Raw genomic sequence first — 21,866 nt, 5'->3', positions numbered from 1 at the left:
ATGTAACATGATAGGTGTTTTCAATTTGTATTTTTACTGGGTAAAAGTGTTAGAACACCCCAAGGGGGAGAGAGAGAGAGAGGGGGGGTGAGGGAGTGTCCCACTTTCGCATCGAATATTTTGAGAAATTGATTTGTGAAATGATGCAATCTGAGAGGTGTTTCAATTCATTTTGCACCAAAAATTGAGTAACCCGCCTTCTTTCGCTTCCTATTTTGAGCAACCCCCTTTTGGCTTTCCATTTTTTCAGTGACCCCCCCCCCCCGTAAATAATGACGGCTCCCTAAAGCTTACTCGTTCTCACTTCATTCGCAAATTTGGTCGCCTGTCCACATTACCGTGAAGATAATGGATCAGTTATGGTCAGAAAAGTTAAGATTTCACTCAAGATTTCGAGTTCCATGTAATTACTATAGATACGAAGTCACGATGGATTGGTCAAAAGGTGAACTCTGTGAAACTGGCAGCTGCGCCACTTCACGGGGGCACAGTCCCTCTGCTCTGTGACGGGGTCATGTTGTGGTCATGTCGGGGGTTAATCAACAAAAACAATTATCTTCAGGCTAGGCATGCGCAGACATTAGAAGGTGTCAGACGACAAGTACTCGGACGACTAACTAACTGCTGGCGGTTCGGTTGTTGACAATTGGATATTCGCGCGTTATCTCCACCTTAGATGCTAGTCATGTCATAATGTAAGCAGGTGAGCATAACAAGCGAAAGGGGACTGCCTTTTGGAACTTTTCCTATATGACGAAGTCAAAACGGCAAATATCTCATTTGTGAAAAAGTTTGGAGTGTACACCTCCACACAGGTTGGCACCACTATTGGCAGTAATGGCAGTTTTGATCTCCTCACAGTTGTAATACTTGTAATGGGGTCACGGTCTCCTTTGTGGAGGGGCCGTATCTCGACTGCCAGAGCTCGTATAAACATGTCAAAGTTTGAAATTTTTAGCTCTCTTTTTTGACAGCTGAGTTTCAGCTTTTGTAAACAAGAGAAACATGGCAGATCTCGAGAGTGCCAAGCAGAAAGCGTGCAAAGCCATCGATAGGGCAGCGACTGACCTGAATTCACTCAGTCAAGAAATATGGAATAAACCAGAGCTTGGTTATGAGGAAAACAGCGCCCATCAAGTTCTGACCGATTTTTTGGAGAAAAATGGTTTCAACGTGGAGAGGAAGTTCGCGGTGGACACTGCCTTCAGGGCGACGTTTGGTTCTCAAGAAAACAGTGGCATCAACGCGTGTGTTATCTGTGAATATGACGCTTTGCCAGAGATTGGCCATGCATGTGGACACAATCCGATCGCAGAGGCTGGAGCTGGTGCTGGATTAGGGATCAAAGCAGCCATGGAAGCAGCTGGAAGGCCACTGGGAAAGGTAACATGACTTACAAAACGGGTATATTTGACTAGAAGAAGCAGAAAACTACTTTCCAAGCCATAAAAACGAAAGGCTCATGACCTTGAACTTGTTGATGCTGCTGATACCCCTGGTATAGTTTATCCCCGCACAAGAATTACAATGTTTACAAGGGTTTGGATAATGAAACAACCGTGTCAAACTTGTAAATCTTCCTAAAATTATATGGTGCCATCAATTTCTATCAGTTCACACAGTGGATTGCAATGTGCAAGCTGCCTGCTAGAACTTAGAAGTTCTCGTTCTTACATTGAAGTTACATTGCTGTCTATATTGTGAAAGTAATAATTTATCATTTCTTTATTTAAAGCCATTACTCTTCGTTTCTGTATGTTTAATATGTGATGGAAAATGAAAATCCTTATATCATGAGGTAATGTTACGAGTTGCAAGTGAATACTGATAATAATTGCAAGTCTTTCGTCCTTTCAATTGATGGCCTGGTGTCTGTTTCTTGACTGGGCGAAGAAAAACACACTGCCACACTTTTTGGCATATTGCACGTTCTTCTCTTTCACAGTTGACTGTGATGGGGACACCAGCTGAGGAGGGAGGTGCAGGCAAGTTCAAGTTGATAGATGCAGGGGCATTTCAAGACATTGACCTTGCAATGATGGTTCATCCTGCAAACTTGGCATGCATGGCAAGTCCATCATTCTTGGCGTACACACTGTAAGTGAATAATGTACAAGGCTTGCTAACAAGTGTATAATAGTGTTTTATGTTTAGGGAAATTTTGGATACCTAAGAGGTAGATTTTATACTATTTTCAATTCAATGTTCAAAGTTCAATTAGTTCCATGATTTTGTAAAATAAAGTAATTTTAGCAGTTATTATGCATTAGTGTTACTCGTATGCAAAGCACTTTGACCTGGATGACTGCAATAAAATTATATGCTATCTAAACTGAATTGTAGAAAAGAGTGTCATCTGCACACATATGGGGTGAATATGATAGGTAAATTTCATCATACATTCCACTACATTGCGATAACTCTACTTCATCACAGTTGAAAAAATAGTTGTATCAACAGACTTGTACCCTCAAAGTCTAGGATTGAGGTTAAAGGCAATTATCAAGTTTTGTTTGTCATGCGTATATCAATCATACCATGGTCCTTAATGATTCATTTGAGTGAACATGTGGCACTTTTTTACAAGGCATAACATGTGATGATAATAATTGTGTGCGTAGTGATAATTGATATCCAGGGTACTGGGTAGATATCCAGGTTACTGGGCAGAACGCACCTCATACACCTCGGGGCTCTCAAATTTTTCCATTACTTTTCTGATCCACCACTTACTAATAGGTGGGCCGCATATTTTTATGCAGACAGACATGGTCCAAATCAGTGAACAGTGATACTTCTATACACTGTCCTTCAGTTAGCACATTTATACGAACCAACTTTAGTTTGACAATAAAATCATGAAAAAAATGCATAAAATTCGCAGCTATTGGGGCTTTATTCTTCTCTGGTAGGAAATGGGCCTGTTTTTAATAGCAGTGGCACTGATTACTACTATACCATACCTTTTATTCATGATGATGATTCATTACACACATGACACATTGACACACTGATAATACATGTGATGTTATTTGAATTTCACCTGCTTACAGGTTTGATGTGACATTCCAGGGCAAAGCATCGCATGCAGCCTATGCACCATGGGAAGGGGTCAACGCCCTGGATGCTGCTGTCATGTTCTATCAAGGCATGTCTGTGATGCGACAGCAGGTGAAATCAACGTGGAGGATCCACGGTAGTTACTTTTCCTTGTCCTCATTTAAATATTTTGATAACATATTCATTAATGCAATATCTTCATATACCGGTATGGCTCATTAGATCTTGATGTGTCAAAATGTGGAAAACATCTTTGTAAAGAAAATTGCTAGGAAAATGTCAAGCCTTCTGCTCTTGCCAGACAAATATTCTCACATGCAGCTGGAAACTTGAAAAAAGTGAATAAGTTTGACAACTGACTGTTCCATGCAGTTGAAAATGTCAGATTTTGTGAGGCATCTCATTTACACTTACCTATCCAACCATGAATTCTCTCAAAGAGTATGTGAGGTACAGGAATGACACTCCCTACCCAAAGATTGAAAAGTGCCTTAACTGTATATTTTATATATTTTTGTCTCACAATCTGGCATTCTACTTAAATGATAGTCTATTTTTAGATCCCTTCTTCATGCTCATTTTTATACAGACATCATATTCAGCTTTCTGTTCTGGTTATTTACAATGCTGTGGAATACGTTCTTTCTTCCTTTGTGCAACTTCAGGATCATATCAAATGGAGGCGCCAAGCCTAACATCATCCCTGAGAAGACAGTAGTGAACTATCAGCTGAGAACGCCGACAGAAGTAGAGTTATCAGAACTGAAAGAAAGAGCATTGGCATGTGCTGAGGGAGCTGCCAAGTCCACTGGGTGCACGGTCTGTACTGTTATAAAACATTCTGCTGATCAGATTTCAACATGTTTTGCTGCATTGCTCTTGCATCTATTTGTGCTATTTTTGTTCTCTGTACCAACTGCAAGTTTCTTTATTTCCCCTTGTATGAAGTGGGTTGAATGCCTCACCGTCTATGGAATGTCAGTACTGGATGTGCATGATTTGTTGCTGGTCAATTGGAGTCCACAGATTTTGATCAATATGCCATTTTGCAGCTTTATTAACTAAAGAATGTATGGCTAGATGGAGATGAATGCAACATTAAACTAGATAACTAAGAGGTCATATAGATGACTTGTAATACATTCTTTAATATTACAAGACAATGGTGACGATATTGCAATAATGAACATTGCATAATAATGTGAATGAAAAAATCCAGGTATTAAAGACTAATTATGCTGTTATGAAATAATATATTGTATTTGTGTGCATTGGTCCTTTTTAGACCCAATTAAGTCATTTTGAATCTGTACTAAAATGTAATTATTTATGCGTAAGATTATTACAGCCTTGAATCCATATCCTGTGTTGATTTGTCAAAGGGCCATATAGTATACCTCAACGTGATACTGTTTACACTCATTATCATGTGTGTATTTATAGAATGTGTTTTCTTTTTAATCTCATTAGCCACATACCTTGTGAAGGCTTACGCCAAGGTAAATTTTAGGCTGCTGATGAAATACATATATTATATGCATGTACAATATACAATACTCTGTCCTTTTTTTTTTGAGACCAGAGTCATTTTGACTGTATGTAGGAAATTTACTCATCAGTGCATCAGCTTAGTACAGCCTGGGTGTATCCAGTGGGTTTTTCTGAGGCTGATACTTTGGTAAAATTTCCTATAATATTTTTACAGTATTCCCTTGCATGAAAGTTAGCTATTTGTCTCAAATTCCACCATTGTGATTATTTTGCCATATACACATTAAAGTTACGGACCAGGCTGTTTGTATCTGTATCAATAATCTTGGTTGAAAGAGGATACATAGATACAATGTTGCAATATATAAAAACTGGCAACAGTGCTTGCATTAATATCACAACAAAATTTTTGAATGATACTTTACACTTACTTTTCATTTACACAATAATGCACCCTCCTAGCCCATAATGGACAAAAGGAATATTTACACAACATGATGTATGAGGCGAAGTAAAGTACATTACGGAATGCAAAGTGTGCTTGAGTCCATTACATTGGCAGGGAAGGGGTACATTTATTGCTATTATTTCATAGTTTTGGCAATGCCAGTGAATTTGCAGATGTAGAAAACATCTGGGTTCATAGTACTAGTTAACTGGATACATCTGTAATAACCTGGGGATGATGTCAAAAAATTCACTGGTATTGACAAAGCTGTAATATAATACTTAATAATAGCCACTGTCAGTACGTCTTGCTGTTGTAGCTGTGTGTACTAGTGTTGTTCCTAAGAATGTCCATTATTAAACATTATTAAACAACCTAACACGGCAGATGTTTGATATGTCAGTAAAATTTATTACATCACAGTTCTTACCTGTTTTTACATGCATAGCAATCGCTAGCATGTATGTATCTTGCTAGCAGGGGAGAGTGGTAGTTTTCCCAAATCCAGTGTACCTTTCACCAACAGATGGAATACACATACCACTCTGGCTACTCCAATGTTGTCCACAATAAGCCACTGATCAAACTCTTTGTCAATAATGCTGAAGGCCTTGGGGTGAAATTCATGCCAGAATCAGAAGTAGCAAAAAGGTCCAATGGTTCAACTGACATGGGTAATGTAACCTATGAAGTGCCAGGTATTCATCCTATGTTTTGCTTGGAGACAGATGCAGTGATTCACTCTCGTGGTTTCACCAAGGCCGCAGGTAATGTATAGCGCCCTCAGTGGTAAGCTCTGTTCATGACATCAGTATTCAAGGAATTCTGATATCTTTGGCAATTCCCAATTGGTTTAGTTAGTCATCAAATTTACATTTGCAAAGTCATTGACATCACCCCACAAAGTCAAATTTATTTGAGACAGGTATTATTGAAGTATGTGATATTTATATCGACAAAACTTACAATTGATCAGATAATATGTGTGTAACACAGGACTTTCTATGACATGTGTATCATAAACAATGTACATTGGCATAGTAGGACAAGGGCAATTTCACTTCACTGTGTCTGATTCACATGATTGTACTTTATCTAGGTGCACCTGAGGCTCAGGAACCAACCCTGGTCCAAGCCAAGGCCATGGCAATGACAGTTCTGGACGTCTTCTTCCACGGTGAAGATGCCATGAAACAGATCAGAGAAGATTTTGAAGAGGATATGAAGAAGAACAAAGGCAAATGAACTCAACTTGCAGGTGCAATTTATGAAAAACTCACCCAGGCTTTTTATAATCATCGGCAAAATAATACCTAATATGCAGAACTACTTCAGTACTAAGAATTTCTTGATATAAAACATTCATACCTTTTAAATATGCCAAAAAGATGGTAAATCAGTGATTATAACATTTGAAATTTGTTCTTATCAGGGAGATTGTATATTGTTATAATACTGTAGGGTTTATTTTATGTAAGTTTTTACCATAAGAATCAAATAAAATTATTACTTAATGTTTTATATATCACATGTGAGTATGAATCTTGAATGAATCATCATCCGAGAAGAGTAATTTACAGAAAAACGTGTGGTGATTGAGAATGGAGTGAATGACATTAGTCTGTTCCTCTTGGAGTTTTATTGAAACTTGGATTTTATTCATATAATCTATAAAGTTATCCAGGACTACTCTTTTTGAAACAATTTACATTTCTATTAATCATCATGGCTAACTTTTCAAGGCAAGACTGATTCTCACTGCAAGCTTACAGCATTGGAAAACAAACTGTATGTATAAATACATGCCTTCAAACTTGTTGCTCTTTCTCCAAGTTAATCTATATATTTAAATAGTTTTTGCACCTCTGTTGTTGTCTTACCTTGGCACCAGAATAGTGATTGGTGATACATATGCTTTCTTTAAAATAATTCAATCAAAGAACCCAACATACCATAGTAGGCATATGTTCTCTTCTCATTATTGCACACATAAAATGTCTGTAATTAAATTGTGAAATGTGAAATTCTCAGTATCATCATATTTTATTTACAGATCAGGATTGTATTTGTTAGCATATAAATTTAGATGATAAATGACCTTTCCTTCCTAATTGATGTGTGGCAGGAGACTATGATCCCTATTCATGCTATGGGGATGCTGTCACAAATTGTCAGACTGATAGCGCTAGCCAAGGGAGCCATTATTATTTTCGGCCTGGGGGTCGGAGGAATTTAATCGGAAACTCGAAATTTCGAGTAACCCCCCTTGCCAACCATGAGGAATTTGAGTAAACCCCTCTCTAACTCAGAAATTTTGACTGACCCCCACCCCCCACTTTGAAAAGTTAAATACCAATACATGTAATTGTAAAACTTTACAAAAATACAGCAATAGTAAAGACCTTTCAAATGATGTACCCTGCTAGATTATCATCGGTTATCTCATAATGGTTGAAAACGGTGAAACCAACAAAATTATATCCAAAGTGACAACAAAATACAGATATAAAAGCTCATGCCATAACCAGTATCCAACCATATAGTATTGTTGAATTTGGATGGGTATCATGACAGGGTTTCACTGGGATATCTGACTGAGCAGAATTTGAAAGTACAAGAGGGGAGAATACGCGAGAGGCTGAGGGGGAAAGCGTCAGGGGGTGGGGCTGTTCCCTGTCTTGCACGGAAAATTTTTGAGAAATTTATGTGTGTAATGGTGCAATCAGAGAGGGACGTGTTTCAATTTATTTTGAACTCTGTAAAATTGTTTGAAAATGACATGGAACACTGATATTTTTATTACTTTTTTTGCATGATCAGTGTTTGAGTCACGATACTCAACAACCAAACAATGACAATACATGTTGAGAAAAGTAGTTCTCAGTTTGTCAGAGATTGAAGATCAAAGAATATGCAGGAATGAAAAATCTTTGACCTTCATGTGTCATCTCTCCAGCTGCCAGCTTCTAATGAAAAGCCTGAATACAGTATGGTTAAATTCCAAAATGTTTATTGAAGTCAATTAAAATATGTTTCTGTGATAATAAAGGATGAATTCACAACAGTTTAGTTTTGTCCTAGATCCTGTGAAAATTTTGGGAAATGTGCAATGGTGTGGTCTGGTACAATCTGAGAGGTATTTTCAATTCGTCCTTTACTAGTAAAACTGTCAGAACACCCCAGGGGGAGAACATGAGAGGGGGTGTCCCCCCTCTCTTGTCGAAAATGTTGAGAAATTGATATGTGCAATGGTGCAATCTGAGAGGTGTTTCAATTTATTTTGCACTTAAAATTGAATAACCCCTTCTTCCTCTCCACATTTTGAGCACCCGCCTTAAAGTTTTCAATTTTTTGAGTGAGCCCCCCCTAAAATTCCTCCGCCCCCAAGACGTAAATAATGACGGCTCCCTAAGCGTTCTATGGAATGCAGCATTGTCATGGTCACTTTTCAAATCTATATGCAACTGCCGTAATTATGATTGTAGACATAGATGAAATACTGCTATGTGCTCACCCACCTTCGCCGGAATTTATAGGCATGAAACACTTCGTTACACACGTCTGTGTGACAGGATCGACACAACGAGACTGTCCTCGAAACAGCGCCATCGTACCACAAAAGTGAACAGGATGTGCAGTCACGTGACCAGCGCACTTCCTTGTTCTCGTCAAACTTACGAGGAAGTTCCCCGAAAGTTGACGCACGCTCTGCACCCGCTGTCGAAAGAAGAAGATACTGCGAGATTTGACGCATTGTTTCTTTACTTCGAGTCTAAATAAGGGATACAACAATGTTGCGAGGCGTTCTCCTCGCTTTGGTCGCACTCCTGTCGGCGTCGACATCGTCAAGTAAGTGACTATATCGTATACATGATGCATGATGGTGTGTGATCTTTGGAGGTACATCGCGCGTCTTCTTACGGTCGCAAGTTCAAGGTCAAACTTGAACAGTTCATGATAGGCAACACAGACTGCGTTTTTGGCTTCAAAAATCGAAAATTAATGAAGTCTGTCAGCGTATATTTTTGTTTGCACTAAGTTTGCGCACACAATGCAAAATCTGGTGCTATTGTAGTGCTATTGTAAACAAACAAAGCGCGTGAATTCAACTATGAGAGATTGCTGTCAAATTTGGTTGCGCACAGGTTGGCCTGTTTGTACTCAGTGTATCGTTTTGCCTTGGGGTATAAACTCCAATTATTTTGCAGAAACAATGCATAAAACTACCGCCAGCAGCGAATATCCCACCGGGTATATGAATTAGACACTGTTCTTTCAATGACAAAACTTTTCAGGGTAGTCTTTTCATGGTGTCATGTTCTAGACGTATACAACGTACGGGGCATAAAGTGATTGGCTAGAAATATATTGATTGGCTTAAAGATTTACCGTGCCCAGCGAATTCAGCGAATGGCAGTGTCGGGCAGATGTATTAATCATCCATTAAAAACAAACCATATAAATTCAAATGAGAACCCTGACAGCTTGTTTTGCGATTTTGCAATTATTTTTCGTAGAGAAATCAATGGTATTTTATATAATTGGCAAGTGTAAAAATTAGGTGCCCACACTGGATAAGTAGCTCAGCCATTCTCAAAACTCGGAGTTTAGGACTTCAAAATTTGAACAAGCACCCCGAAGCAAAAATAGTCCCCAGTGCTCTCTTATTGTTTTGTTTATGATTTTTTTGTGAAATATATTTTCTCAGTTAATTGGGGAAAATTAAGTTAACATTTGCTTAGGCTGCCAGGTTTGTCAGTCACAATCAAATGATTACCTGCATAAATACATAATTCATGAAAAAATCTTGTAAAAAGAATTAAGACAGTAGAAAATTCTGCCGTTTGAGTGAGCTCTACTTTTAATAAATTTATTACCACTTTTGACTGAAATGAAATTTTGCCAAAGTATGATAATAATACTGTACATCACATTTCCATAAATTCAGAAATGTGGTGTTGTAGACCAAGTGTGTCCACTTGAAGTTCATACATTTGATTGAACAACAGAGAAAAGTGTCCCACCTGAATGGAAGGCTGACCATGAGATGGTTTGGGAATTTTTTATCATTATTTGTTTGAAATGTCATAATCACTTCAGGACAAAAAAAGAGGTAGTTAATTTACTGCCAGCAGCAATGTTAATCACTTGGCCTGAGAGTGCTTAATCTGGTAGCTATTACAGAATTAGTGTTTAATTGTAATGAATCAATTTGTATGTGGTGAAAAATATTGAACAAAAGCAAAGGAGTTTCTTCCAGTCATTTTAAGGTAAAATGGACCTTGGGAACAGATATTTGGACTCTCAAACTTTTGCAATACTTTTTTGGCCTACATCTTGTGGGCCTCATTTTGAATCTCATGGAGTAAATAAAGTTTTCACTTGCTTGTTTTTGTAAAAATCAAAAATTTAATTTTTCAACATAGAGTAAATACAAAGAGTGGTGCCCTTTTTGAATTTTAAGAGACAGTAAATATTGGGTAATTTGTTTCTCTAGTGCCAAATATTGCATGGTGGACTTTAATGTTGATTTGGAAAGGGAATGGTTGAAAATTTCTTACTGAAAGTTTAAGCAAACTTTTAAGTATTTTAATTCAGGGGCACATATGACTTCAAGTTACAGTCAGTGATGAAGCAATTTAGAATTTACTTCCAATGTAGGATGAAAGCCTGTCTACTGTATGGACACCTTTTGTGACAGCAGACACAATAATCTGCAGAATTTGGCTGCAAAATCTATCCCTCAGAAAAATGAATCCTTATTAAAGAGGTATTCACAGATAGTGGTACAGTTTATGGTGCAAGTCACAAACAATCAAGTGAAATTTTAAAAAAAATCCCAAAGAGATATTCATGTCTGGCATAACACATTTTTCTTCCAAAATTTCAAGATGGAAATACATGTATGCTGATGATTTTATCTTTCATAATTTGTGCAAAGTATTTTGATATTCATATGAGTTGTTATTGTGTTTACTAACTGACACGATTTGTAATTTCAACAGGTGCATCCGATGGAGTTCTGTTCCCGAGTGGTAATGTCTTCCAACCAGTGGAGCTACCCCCAGGGAGTGACGCAGACAATCATGAAGATCCCTACAACACAGGGGCTCTGCTGTTTGACTCCACGGGACAGGAGGAAATGCGGCTGTCTCTCAACTACCATGTGAGAGACTTCAAGTCAAGCTCATCACAGTATTTCAGAGCCCACCCAGTACTCTTGCAGTGCCTGCAGAAAGTCAGGACAGCCATGTACAAAATGGGAGAAAAGGTAAGTGTGCGGAATAACACAGAAATTATCACAATTTGTCATTTAGATTGCTGGGACATTTTAAAATTTTCGTGAAATTGCCGGACGTTTACTTAAAATTGCAACTGCTATCGGTTACTTCCAGTTGTGCTGAGACTAGCAGCTGCCATGAAAACACCTTTTACCGTGGGGCTCACATACAAGTTGTATATAAATTTAACTTTAAATGTTATGATACTTGTTGAACATGCTCTTGACGTGGTAACTGTATTCTGATCTGTAAGTGTGAGTTTACACTTGAAATGTAAGGTCTGCCCATCTCGAACAAGCTAATATTATTAATGCTATTTCAAGTAAACTTCAAAACCTCCTACAGTAGCTCTGAACGTACAAGCAGGGAATTGCAGTAACTTCTGTATGGTCTCCATACCAAGAGTTCTATGGTCCAAGACTGTGCATTTATGCTGTGTGACATATCCTGCAGATATGATTTAGCATTATCTAAAAATGTTATCCCATTTTCTGGTATAAGCACATTTCCCCTGCCAATATTGCCCCTTTGACATGAAAGCCAAGATGCTTGGCTGGCCAGGGGTCCATATTCTTGTTAGTAAAAACTATTTTCTATCGGCTAGATTGATCTAGCATTTCCACAAAGGTGGTCAAATCACAGTTGGTGCTAAATTTAGAACTTGTTATTCTTTGGTAGCACAAAAGTCAACATCTTACCTATAATAAACAGAAAATTTTTGTCACACACTTGGGGATTCAATATATGCAAATTTGAAATATGTAGTTTCGGAATAGGACCAATCGTATTTTAGTCAGACTGCTGAAGTATCCCTATCTTACTAATGTATAGCCAGCCATCAGCCAATTGTTTATGTTATACGTGTCACACAGTGAATGCACAGCAATCGTTGCTTGTCTGGTCATGTGAACACACATTCAGTGGTTACAGACAATGGCAAACAAAAGTACTGCAGACTTTTAAATTAAAAGTTTGATCCTAAAAGCTAAGTTGGTGGCCCTTGAAAAATTTCTTTTGTCAAACTTGAACTCTATATAATAGTCATTCCTGAACAATTCAATAGTGTAAATGAAATGTTTCTCGTGATGGGGAATATTTACCCTTTCACATTTCTAAAAGACCATAGACTCCACAAATATATGGCTTTTGTTATGTTGAAATCTTTTCTGTTCTACAATGCCATTTTGACGATACCTAATCAGGGTATTCACAATTTAATCTGAAGAAGTATAATGAAAACAGAAAATTCAAAGCCCATTACTTGTGACAACTTAAATAAAACTTTTATCAGTGATTATTCTGCAGGCCATACGATACTTTTTTCCAAAATCATCAGGGCTTTGCTCGCAGAAATGATCTATGCAGATTTTGCATAAAATAATCAATACTAAAGGGTTGAAAAGCTACAAAACATGAGTTACTTTTTCTTGATAATGGCATTGTGCTAACAGTCAATTTCCCTTTGTTTCCAACCAAATCTTTTATATTTGTACAAAAGTGACTGAAAGTGGTGTCTCAGTGTAAGTTTTTCTCTGTCAAAATTGTTCCTAACAATCTCAAATAACATTGTTCACCCCATGCAGTTTAATCCTAAAAGAGTTCTCACTGTGCGAGTGATTGTTTTCAAATGAACTTTAAAGTTTCAGACCTTTGTTCTGTCATTATGACAAAGAATTGCAAGAATGAGGTTGAAAATAAGGACCAAAATCCAAGGCTTGGAATATCATGACATTGATAATTGTGTACACTTCAGTGTTGCTGAGATCCCAACTCCTGTTTTAGTTTAAGTATTAATTTCTTGGTCCCAACAATGAAATGTATTCAGTGATCAGGCCTAATAAACAGCCAGCTTCAAGATTGAATGTAGCAGAAAACATGAAGTTAATGCTCTTAATAATCACTCTGTAAATATAGAATTAATGCTGACAACATTTTCTCGGGCATTAAAATCTTTTTAAGATACAACAACCTGTCATTTGTAATTGTTGTACAAGATTTATAAGATTTTCTGATTGGCCAGAAATGATAACATCTTTTTATCAACATTATTTGATAGAAATTCCTCACCAACCCTTCCCCACTCTCAGTATGTTCCTGTTTTAAATGCATCATCACTGAAAGATTTCTTAAAGTATGAAACACATGTCTTCTGGGCATTGACAATTTGACACATTGGAGATACAGGCCCTCCGGTGACCTTTAACCCCTTTCCTGTTGTGGTTACCAATTTGTTGCTGTGCTGGTCTTATCTAGTGTCGTGACCGGTTTCGGCAATTTGTGAATGCTTTGTCGTGATGTTGTTCACAATTGCTATTTTTCCAATGTTTAACCTTAGCAAATACCTGGTATTTGATACCATCCAGGTCTCCTGAACAACAGTCTCCTCTTGGAGGCTGATACTAATGAGTTCCATAAATAGACATTTCCTGATTCTTCGATTTTCTGATCTGGCTTTGAAATTGTATCTTTTATACATTTGTGGCTTATGTGGTTTCCTTTTAATTCAACCTCTACCAGTAATACTTGAATCATTTCCCTGTTTCAAGATTTCCCCGTTATAGGATTTTGATGAGATTGTGTGATTTCATGATTTGAATCAGGCTGTTATAGTTTCTTAAAATAAGTTCAAAAGATCAATATGTAATTGCATATGTGAAAGTTTTAATTTGCAGTTTAAGACAAGTCAGAACAATTACAAAATTCTGCATACATGTATCTGTAATCAGCACTGTGTCGTAAAAACATTAGCTCACAATGCTCCATACATATCACATTGCATCTAGGACAAATATACAATCATAGAACCAATATATCATTTGACCTCAGTGTGACAAGTTCTGCAATACAGCTATGTCCCAATTAATCTTATTGTGTACCATTTTCTTCTGCTGACTGGTCTGTTTGTCTCAGTAAAATAGGCATTTCAAATCAAAAATAAAGGCTTTTTGCAGGTCGCATCCCACAATAGCCCCCCAAGATGTCATGGTTTTGGTGTGCCCTGTAACTTGCAACATTTCTTCTTAACTCAGGACCAATACTTAGAAGTTCTTGACAATTTCTTTGCCTCAACCCTACGCCAACTAGTACACATGTACATGTCTGTAAGATGTAAATAATATATCGCTCCAGTTTGGTTTTTTAGGACAAAGTGCTTAACTTTGAAATCATTCAGTTGCTAGAATTACAAGAGCTTTGTAGTACTATCCAAACCTAAGCTGTCACTATTTTCAAATGTTCATGAATTTTGTTCCTGAGATCAAGCTAAACAACTTGACTTTTCAGTCTTGAAGTTGATGTAACTGTACCATGGCCATGAAATTCCAGTCTGACAGTCTCTAGAAATCAATACACTTAAATACAAGGAAGTATATAAACTGACAAAAGTCTTGTCCAAACTTGTCTGATTTGCTGAATGAGTGTTCATACTTGCTTTTCACAAACTTTCTCTGTATCCTTGCATCCAAAAATAACATTTCATTTCCTTGTACAGCTCTTCATTGCATAATCATTCTGAAAAGCTGCAAGTTTGTTGTAGTCTGTTGCCCCCAGAGCTGAATTGTTTGCCTGAGTCTCAGACTTACCGCTACAAACCATTTATTTTCCTCAAGAACAGGTCTTTTGTATATATCGAAACAAGCAAACACGTACACATCATGCATACAAGTATGTATGGTTTTTAAGGGAGCTACACAAATTGAATGTAGTGTCATTCAATATTTTATCCACAGCATCAAAATAATTGCAAGAAGACCCTTCTTTTGATCCAAGAAATTTGTTTGATACATGAAATATATATGTTGTAAAAAATGACAAAGGAACTAGTGTTTACTGTGTACTTGAATCAGTTATGCAGAAAATCACACTATTAAAGAGGCATTATTGCTGATGAGTTTAAACTGAAAACATGCACATTGTATTGATCGATTTAAAATTCAATGGGAAACAAAAGTTTGCAAAGTGCGAATAAGACAGGTAGAACAATCTGTGTGCTACGTCAAGAAATGTGCTCCTGTAAGAGTATTTTGTCTCTTCATAGTTTATGCTGTGAGCTAGGTGCTAGATGCTCATTGTATACTATACTGTAGTTTAGAAGTTAAATTTCTGTGTTTTCCATTGCAGGTGGTGATAGCCAATGGCTACAACACCAGAGATGATGTATCAGGATCTAGTGACACGCACATCCAATACCTGAGATCTGGATCCGCAGCGGAGCTGGCGTATAAATATGGCGGCACCGGTAATAAGGACGCAGTGGATCTTGCAGACGTCATTGTCAGACAGTGCATCACTCTTTTCCATGTAAGATTTTTCTTTCTTTCTTTCTTTCTTTCTTAAATGCTTACCGGGATTAAAATATGCCAGGCCATTTGTTCTACGCTTTTTATCAATATTCAAGAAAGTTAGTGGTATCATTCATTACCTGTGAATCATCATAAAAGAATGATTGATTAGATAAAGCACATGCATGTACCTTCAGCCCTGCCTACAGGGAACAGTGACGTAATTTCCTGTGTTTACCAGGAATATATATCAACTTGCTAAATTCCCTTAAAAACCTCTCACCTATATTGAAAGTTTGATTATACATTAATTTGATGTTTAACATTTAATCATACTTTTTGTTAGCCTTGTTAATTAACTCAGGATGTTTGGTATTTCTTGACATTAAAAACATCATGAGAAATAATGGCTTAAACACAGTCTCTTCAAATAATGATCTGGACTATATCTAGAATGGTATTCTATTTGTTGATTGTGTAAAGTTGAACCATATAGTGTACCATATCGGTCTACCATAGTTGAGCTGCAAGGGAATAAGTGTACATATCATTTTTAAATTGGGTAGAATTCACACCAGGCAATACATACAACATATTGTAATTACCGTACATGGCCTCTTTAGGAAGGGAAACATGGTTCTGTTAAACTATATCTGCAAGTCCACAGATTACTTGTGTGTATACTTGTGATCATCTGTCACAATCATTTTGCTCCTATACCGATGCTTATCAGCCTGTTGGTTTTGCCCGATTTTACATATTATATCATGAAAATATTTTTAAGTACATAAAAGTGTTGCAAAGAATAAATTTTATATGCCTTCAAGCTAGCAACAGCAGTAGAATAAGGAATGTAATGTAAAAACTTACACAAACAACATGGGTCTTACAGTTCGTTCTGAAAAATTCTTAAAGATGTATGAAAAGGAAGAGCTGATATTCAGCTCTGATAGAAATATTTCCCAGAAATTTGATTTGTCTGTGTTAGAAGGCTGTACAACCTACATAGTCATTCAGACTTGACTTCCAAGTAAAATGACATAATAAATACATATGTTTAAAGGCCAGGGACTTGATACCCGGGATCAAGTTAAGCCCGTTCACCTTTGACATTCACGGGCGGGATCGAATGTTTCTGTCGATGTTTATTACGGTCACGAGAAAACATAGATAAGAACTTTGATTAGTGTGCACAGGAGTTTATGAACAAGCCATGCAAACAACAGATTATACGTTACTGAATACAACGGCCATACCAGTATACTGACTGAGAAACAACGTTTCATGAAGCCAGCAATGCTTATAGCAATAACGTGCGATGACAAAGATTTATGAACAGTCAATCCATGACACCTTCGCAACTGACGTTATTACGTTCCGTTAGAGACACGTCGCCATTGCGACCTTTTGCCTCAGGCCAAGGCTCTTTGCCAGATTCAGTGCGTCCCTTCGACTTTGAGTGAGCGCTTCGAATGCAACGGCAAAGCACGGTCCCTCCACAAAATTTTGTGGAGGGCGGTTAATTCTCAGAAATACATTTTTTATTTGACAGAAAACTAGTTTGTATGCGTAAATACTTCCATGTTCGGCACACAACACGATATGAAGACGGTAACAAGTGAGAACGGCCCCACGCTACGTACGTTCGAGAAAACGGTCCCGGGACCGAGCATGTCGAGCACTCGTGAATCGTCGCGATGCGAAGTCTGCTTGTATCCGGAAGAGAATTAGCAAAGCTATATCATCTGACCGCATACCAAAGACATTTCTCCATGACGATACACACGTTGAGTGATTCCTTGCTGTATAGACTTCGCCGCCAAACACAATTCATTGGCAGACGTCAGAACACCAGTACTTCGATCAAGCCTGATTTAGGCCTACTGTAAGAGTTTCAGTAACCGCATGCACAAGTTTGAAAAAAAAATCATGTTGCGCAACTGCAATAGTTGATTCGCGTGGCCAGTTCGACAAAACCACTGTATGGACCTATTATTGCAGCTCGACAAACCCCATGGCCCAGCCATTGCGCAATACTCATGTCGCTGTCTGTGGGACTGTCTCGTATTTGGAGGTCCGTGTTTCCGTCTGGGTATTTAGCGTGCAAGTACTTTGATAGCTGACTGCCATGCCTGTTCTGCGTTATGACCGAAACTAGGGCAATACGATTATCAAACACACATATATACTTCATTTACGGACATTGGTTTAGGCACGGTCCCTCCTAACTCACAGGGACCGTGGTTGTTGGCGTAACCTAGTTGTTTTTGCACGCGTAGTCCTCTTTCAAATTCAATGCAGTCTGGCCTTGAACAGTTTGTGGTGCCCAATTGTACCAAACATGTGTAATTACTTTATGAAAAATCGCATCTGAAGGAAACCGCCAAAAAAAGTGAAGGCATCGGAACCAACTTTCAAGGAATAAAATTGTGGCAAGGACAAGTTGTTCATCAGCCGTAACAAAACAAACGAAAAATGAAAATATCGTTACTCATCAAGTGATCAACAACGTCAATAACTGCAATAATCATAGTCCGCGGGCCGTGCGCAGACTTTTTCTGACGTATTGGCTATGTAACGCCGGCCCGTACATGGTCCATACGTACAGGTCGGCGCTACACAGCTAACACGTCAGAAAGAACCGGCGCACTGCCCGTGGGGTACAATTATTGCGGCTACAACGTCAGCTGCTTGAGCTGCGTTTATAGCGAATGACCTCGGTTAATTGTCAGAATTATAGTCGCGAAACGATACCCGACACTTCTTCTGAAACAAGATTTAACCACTACAGCGATCCTAATTGTGGTCAATCTGGATTTTTATATAGAGAAGGGGTTTGCACAAAGTGGAAACACTTTCTTCAAGTTTCCGCCTTACGAGTTTTTATGACTGATAGCCTAATCGATTATCCCCTATTTAAACCGACAGGCACGTCACACATTTCCACACATTGACTAATTGATAGCTGCATTAATTGTAGGGGCTGGGTCAGGCGGCTTGGACCTCTGTCGTGTGGCTTGCGCGATTCAAAACCGCATGACAGAGGCCAAAGCTGCATGACCAGCCCACCAAGGCTACATTTATTGCAGCTAACTAATTTACTTTGTCGGCACTCCACTGAGGTTGGAAATCTTTGCATCCACAGTGAAACATTCTGATTCGGAACAAATCTTTTATACTCATCCAACGATAATTTTCGTAGCAGTTTGTCTTCTATCATATGTTACAGGTCAAACTTTTGAACAAGCATCCAACAGAGAATTCGTATTCCATCGAATTAGTGTCATATGATTTATTTATACATAATAGCGTTTTTAGGTATCAAATGTTTCAGAAATGGGACATATGCACAATAATAACACTACATTTCACAATTCCGCTAAATACTTTTCTTTATTTCTAATCAAATAGCTGTACAACGTGACTGTAATTAACATAGCCCAGTTTCATGCATAAATAACCCCCATCAATCTCTCCCAAATCATCTTTTTCCAGGTATGTGTCTTCTTAGATAGGTTTCTTCTACCAGCCTGCCTATGGGGTGTTCTGCCATCACCACGAAAGGTTACAGATGTAGCCCGACGATCAACATTTTCATTCTGTAAAAATTTGTAAAAATCATTAGCAATGGAATCGTTTCTCATTAACATTTGGATTGTTAAATATTACTTTTTCATATTCTGGTCTACTTTAACTCGTGGAGTTGTTCGATCTCTGGATACACTACATATACATATCGCTTTTCCAAAAAACGACTGTGCCTGACGAAATTTAACTATCTGCAGTTACTTGCTCTTGTAAATGACTTCAAAATCGGACGAGAAAATGTACTGTAATAATGTAACAATGTAATGTGATGTGATGAGAAAATTGTATTCCAAAAATAACAGGTACAGGTGTATGAGATAATTCAAGTGTACGGAATAGACCAGTTTCATGAAGGTACATACCCAATCCAAACACGCCATATCACTCCGCAACTTGTACTTCTTATCCCCAAAGACGATGCGTTTGTCTTGATACAAAAGACACACATTGTTGTAGCTTCTACATAATGTGTGTCTTTACACTGCGAAGTAAGAAAAAAAACCAGTTTAACTTACAAATATGTAATGACTAATTTTATTGAAATCATTGGATGTCGACATTGGCATGTTGTCAATGTAATAATTTATGTATTTATTTATTTACAACAGAAGCAACGTCCAGTTACAGGCCCAATAAGAATTGAATTAAAAAGTCTAAAAGTATGACAAACTGTATACAAGAACATAAAGAACAGTAAAAGAAAACAACTAAAAAACCTACAACAACAAGAAAACAGCCAGTAAAATAATGACAGCAGCAACTAAACGATGAAGCAGAGATCAGCATACAGATAACAGTAAAAAGACACAAACATATTACATAGAAGAATATGAGCCCCTAACATTACAAAACTCTTGGTATGAAAATTTAAACTTGTCAATGTTCTATTGACATAAGCTTACAAAACTTACTGAGTAACTTAAAAAATAACTCTTTTTGATGGAAAAAACACAATAATTTACTCTCTAGCTCTTGTAACCATATCCGGCACTATTTAAACATGAATACAATATAATCAACTTACGTTAATGTATGCCTCTGTCTGTTTATATACAATACAATTCTTCAAGAAGTTGGTGAGAATGTCAATAGCACACTGGCTTGTGAGTGTGTGGTGGGAAGGCTCGTACGCTTCGTCTGGATGTACAATACGGCATCTTGATTGCTCATGACAGTCATCGTGGATATTCTGAAATAAAATGTAACGTTATCATTGTCCATGATGTACTGAGAATCAATATGGTGACAAATGAAACATATATTTACATTTAACTTATAGTTATACAACCTGAAAATGTTTGACAATATTCAGAAGGTTTCTCCTTAAAATATTGCATGCCTCGTTACGCATTCCTTCCGTTTTTTCCCGGCCATTCTGATATTCCATGGATCGCTTCATACACCAATATACATGAGTTTTAATTGCTGCACCTGTAATAAAAAAAAATAATGTTGTCCTTGTTTTAATATTTTAGCAGTAATGACTATCCTGCAAGATTCTTTGATGATAGTCGTTACCTATAGGCTATGTGTTCCGTTTCAAACTATAGTTTACAGTTCACATGCATGTTTTCTGTAACTAACTTAGCCGGGTGAACTCGACGCTCGGTGAACTCGAAGTGTTGCAAATCACTTTTCCGTCATTTCGTCAACTTGAACATAAACTATTTATCACAATGTAATAAAGTCTAACTAATGATGACTAATACTGACGTTGTACCCTACCTTTATCAGATAATTGAGCGTGCCACGTCTTCCCATGGATTTTTTGAGCACCGCCAGTAATCTTCTTTATTTGCTTACCGATTTCTTTTGTGACTATCAAAGCAAGTGCAGTGAAAAAAGGCGATATTGATCAGTTGATGGTGATAAACTTTTTTCAATTGTTCTGCTGAAGTGAAATTATCAATTACTTTATCATTTACGTTGAAACGTGATACAGTTTCAAATTTACATGTGTCTCCAAAAACCATGCATGTTAGAATATTTCAGTTGTAGCTCATATGCTCAATAATATGTGTACACAATTCAAATACATTTAATTTTGTATTTGTGCTGGTAAAACAACATGTCAACGGTTCAACTGCCATATACAGAACACACTTTGTGGAGGACTAGCCTAAAACAGTATGTGAAAACATGCAAGAATATCAAACCACAATAGGCCTAATACTCACCATGCCACGTGCCATTCGCATTTAATGTTTCTGGTCGTCTTTCCCGGAGGTACTTATTTACAGACGTGTTTCTGTCGTGTGCATGGACTAGGACTGGCACGTCTATAATTAAGTAATTATCACAATTAAAAAGGAAAAAGTAGTATCTCTTCAAAAAACTACATAGCATGAATATTTTACAAAGTCCATAGTTACATAGTCCAGTCACACTGCTGTTTTGTTATCGTTATACTATTTGGTAATTACAAGCTTACAACTAAAAAATCCCGTACTTATATAATTACCCTTCTCATCTGCCCATTCGTAAATTTCCTCACTCCTGCCATCTCATGCCTCTGTGTACATCTGTCGTCAGTTCTGGTAACAACTTCCTTGAATATACATTTGTGGGTCCTACCGATGAAGGAAAATGTGATACATGAAAGATATACTGTATTAGCATACTTTTTTCCGGAGCAAATGTAAAATACAAATTAAATTGCGCGCGCAAAACCTTTATTAAATCGTAAAGCGTGGGTATGTTTTGAACAGAGTTTGAAAA

General features: G+C 37.5%; 2 protein-coding genes and 1 long non-coding RNA gene across 3 annotated transcripts in view; 2 read left to right on the top strand and 1 right to left on the bottom strand.

Annotated features, from left to right (window-relative positions):
• Nucleotides 1–558: 558 nt before the first annotated feature.
• LOC139151471 (peptidase M20 domain-containing protein 2-like) lies at nt 559–7,023 on the top strand. Its single transcript, XM_070724294.1, has 7 exons — nt 559–703; nt 975–1,383; nt 1,946–2,097; nt 3,054–3,197; nt 3,726–3,879; nt 5,526–5,766; nt 6,099–7,023. The coding sequence occupies exons 2-7, from the start codon at nt 1,006–1,008 to the stop codon at nt 6,242–6,244; spliced, it is 1,215 nt and encodes a 404-aa protein (XP_070580395.1). The 5' UTR covers nt 559–703; nt 975–1,005; the 3' UTR covers nt 6,245–7,023.
• Nucleotides 7,024–8,025: 1,002 nt separating this feature from the next.
• Nucleotides 8,026–21,866, top strand: part of LOC139151470 (uncharacterized) — a 38,624-nt gene continuing 24,783 nt past the window's right edge. Inside the window, exons 1-3 of the mRNA XM_070724293.1 lie at nt 8,026–8,848; nt 11,005–11,270; nt 15,400–15,579. Coding sequence (XP_070580394.1) covers nt 8,791–8,848; nt 11,005–11,270; nt 15,400–15,579 — 504 coding nt within the window. The 5' untranslated portion in view covers nt 8,026–8,790. The remainder of the gene's footprint in view (nt 8,849–11,004; nt 11,271–15,399; nt 15,580–21,866) is intronic.
• On the bottom strand, nt 19,609–20,508 carry LOC139152367 (uncharacterized). Its single transcript, XR_011556610.1, has 3 exons — nt 20,437–20,508; nt 20,173–20,337; nt 19,609–19,629 (listed from the first exon to the last, which is right to left on the bottom strand). It is a non-coding gene; the product is annotated as an uncharacterized lncRNA (long non-coding RNA).

The sequence above is a fragment of the Ptychodera flava genome, chromosome 15, assembly GCF_041260155.1.
Source record: "Ptychodera flava strain L36383 chromosome 15, AS_Pfla_20210202, whole genome shotgun sequence".
Classification (NCBI taxonomy): Eukaryota; Metazoa; Hemichordata; class Enteropneusta; family Ptychoderidae; genus Ptychodera; species Ptychodera flava.
This window is presented reverse-complemented; position numbering and strand designations above follow the sequence as displayed.

Bases quoted from the DNA above. Each gene is read 5' to 3' on its own strand.
- LOC139151471 (XM_070724294.1), top strand. From the start codon at position 1,006: ATGGCAGATCTCGAGAGTGCCAAGCAGAAAGCGTGCAAAGCCATCGAT. The intron at 2,098-3,053 runs GTAAGTGAATAA...ACCTGCTTACAG, and splicing joins TCATTCTTGGCGTACACACT to GTTTGATGTGACATTCCAGG. The intron at 3,880-5,525 runs GTCTGTACTGTT...TTTCACCAACAG, and splicing joins CCAAGTCCACTGGGTGCACG to ATGGAATACACATACCACTC.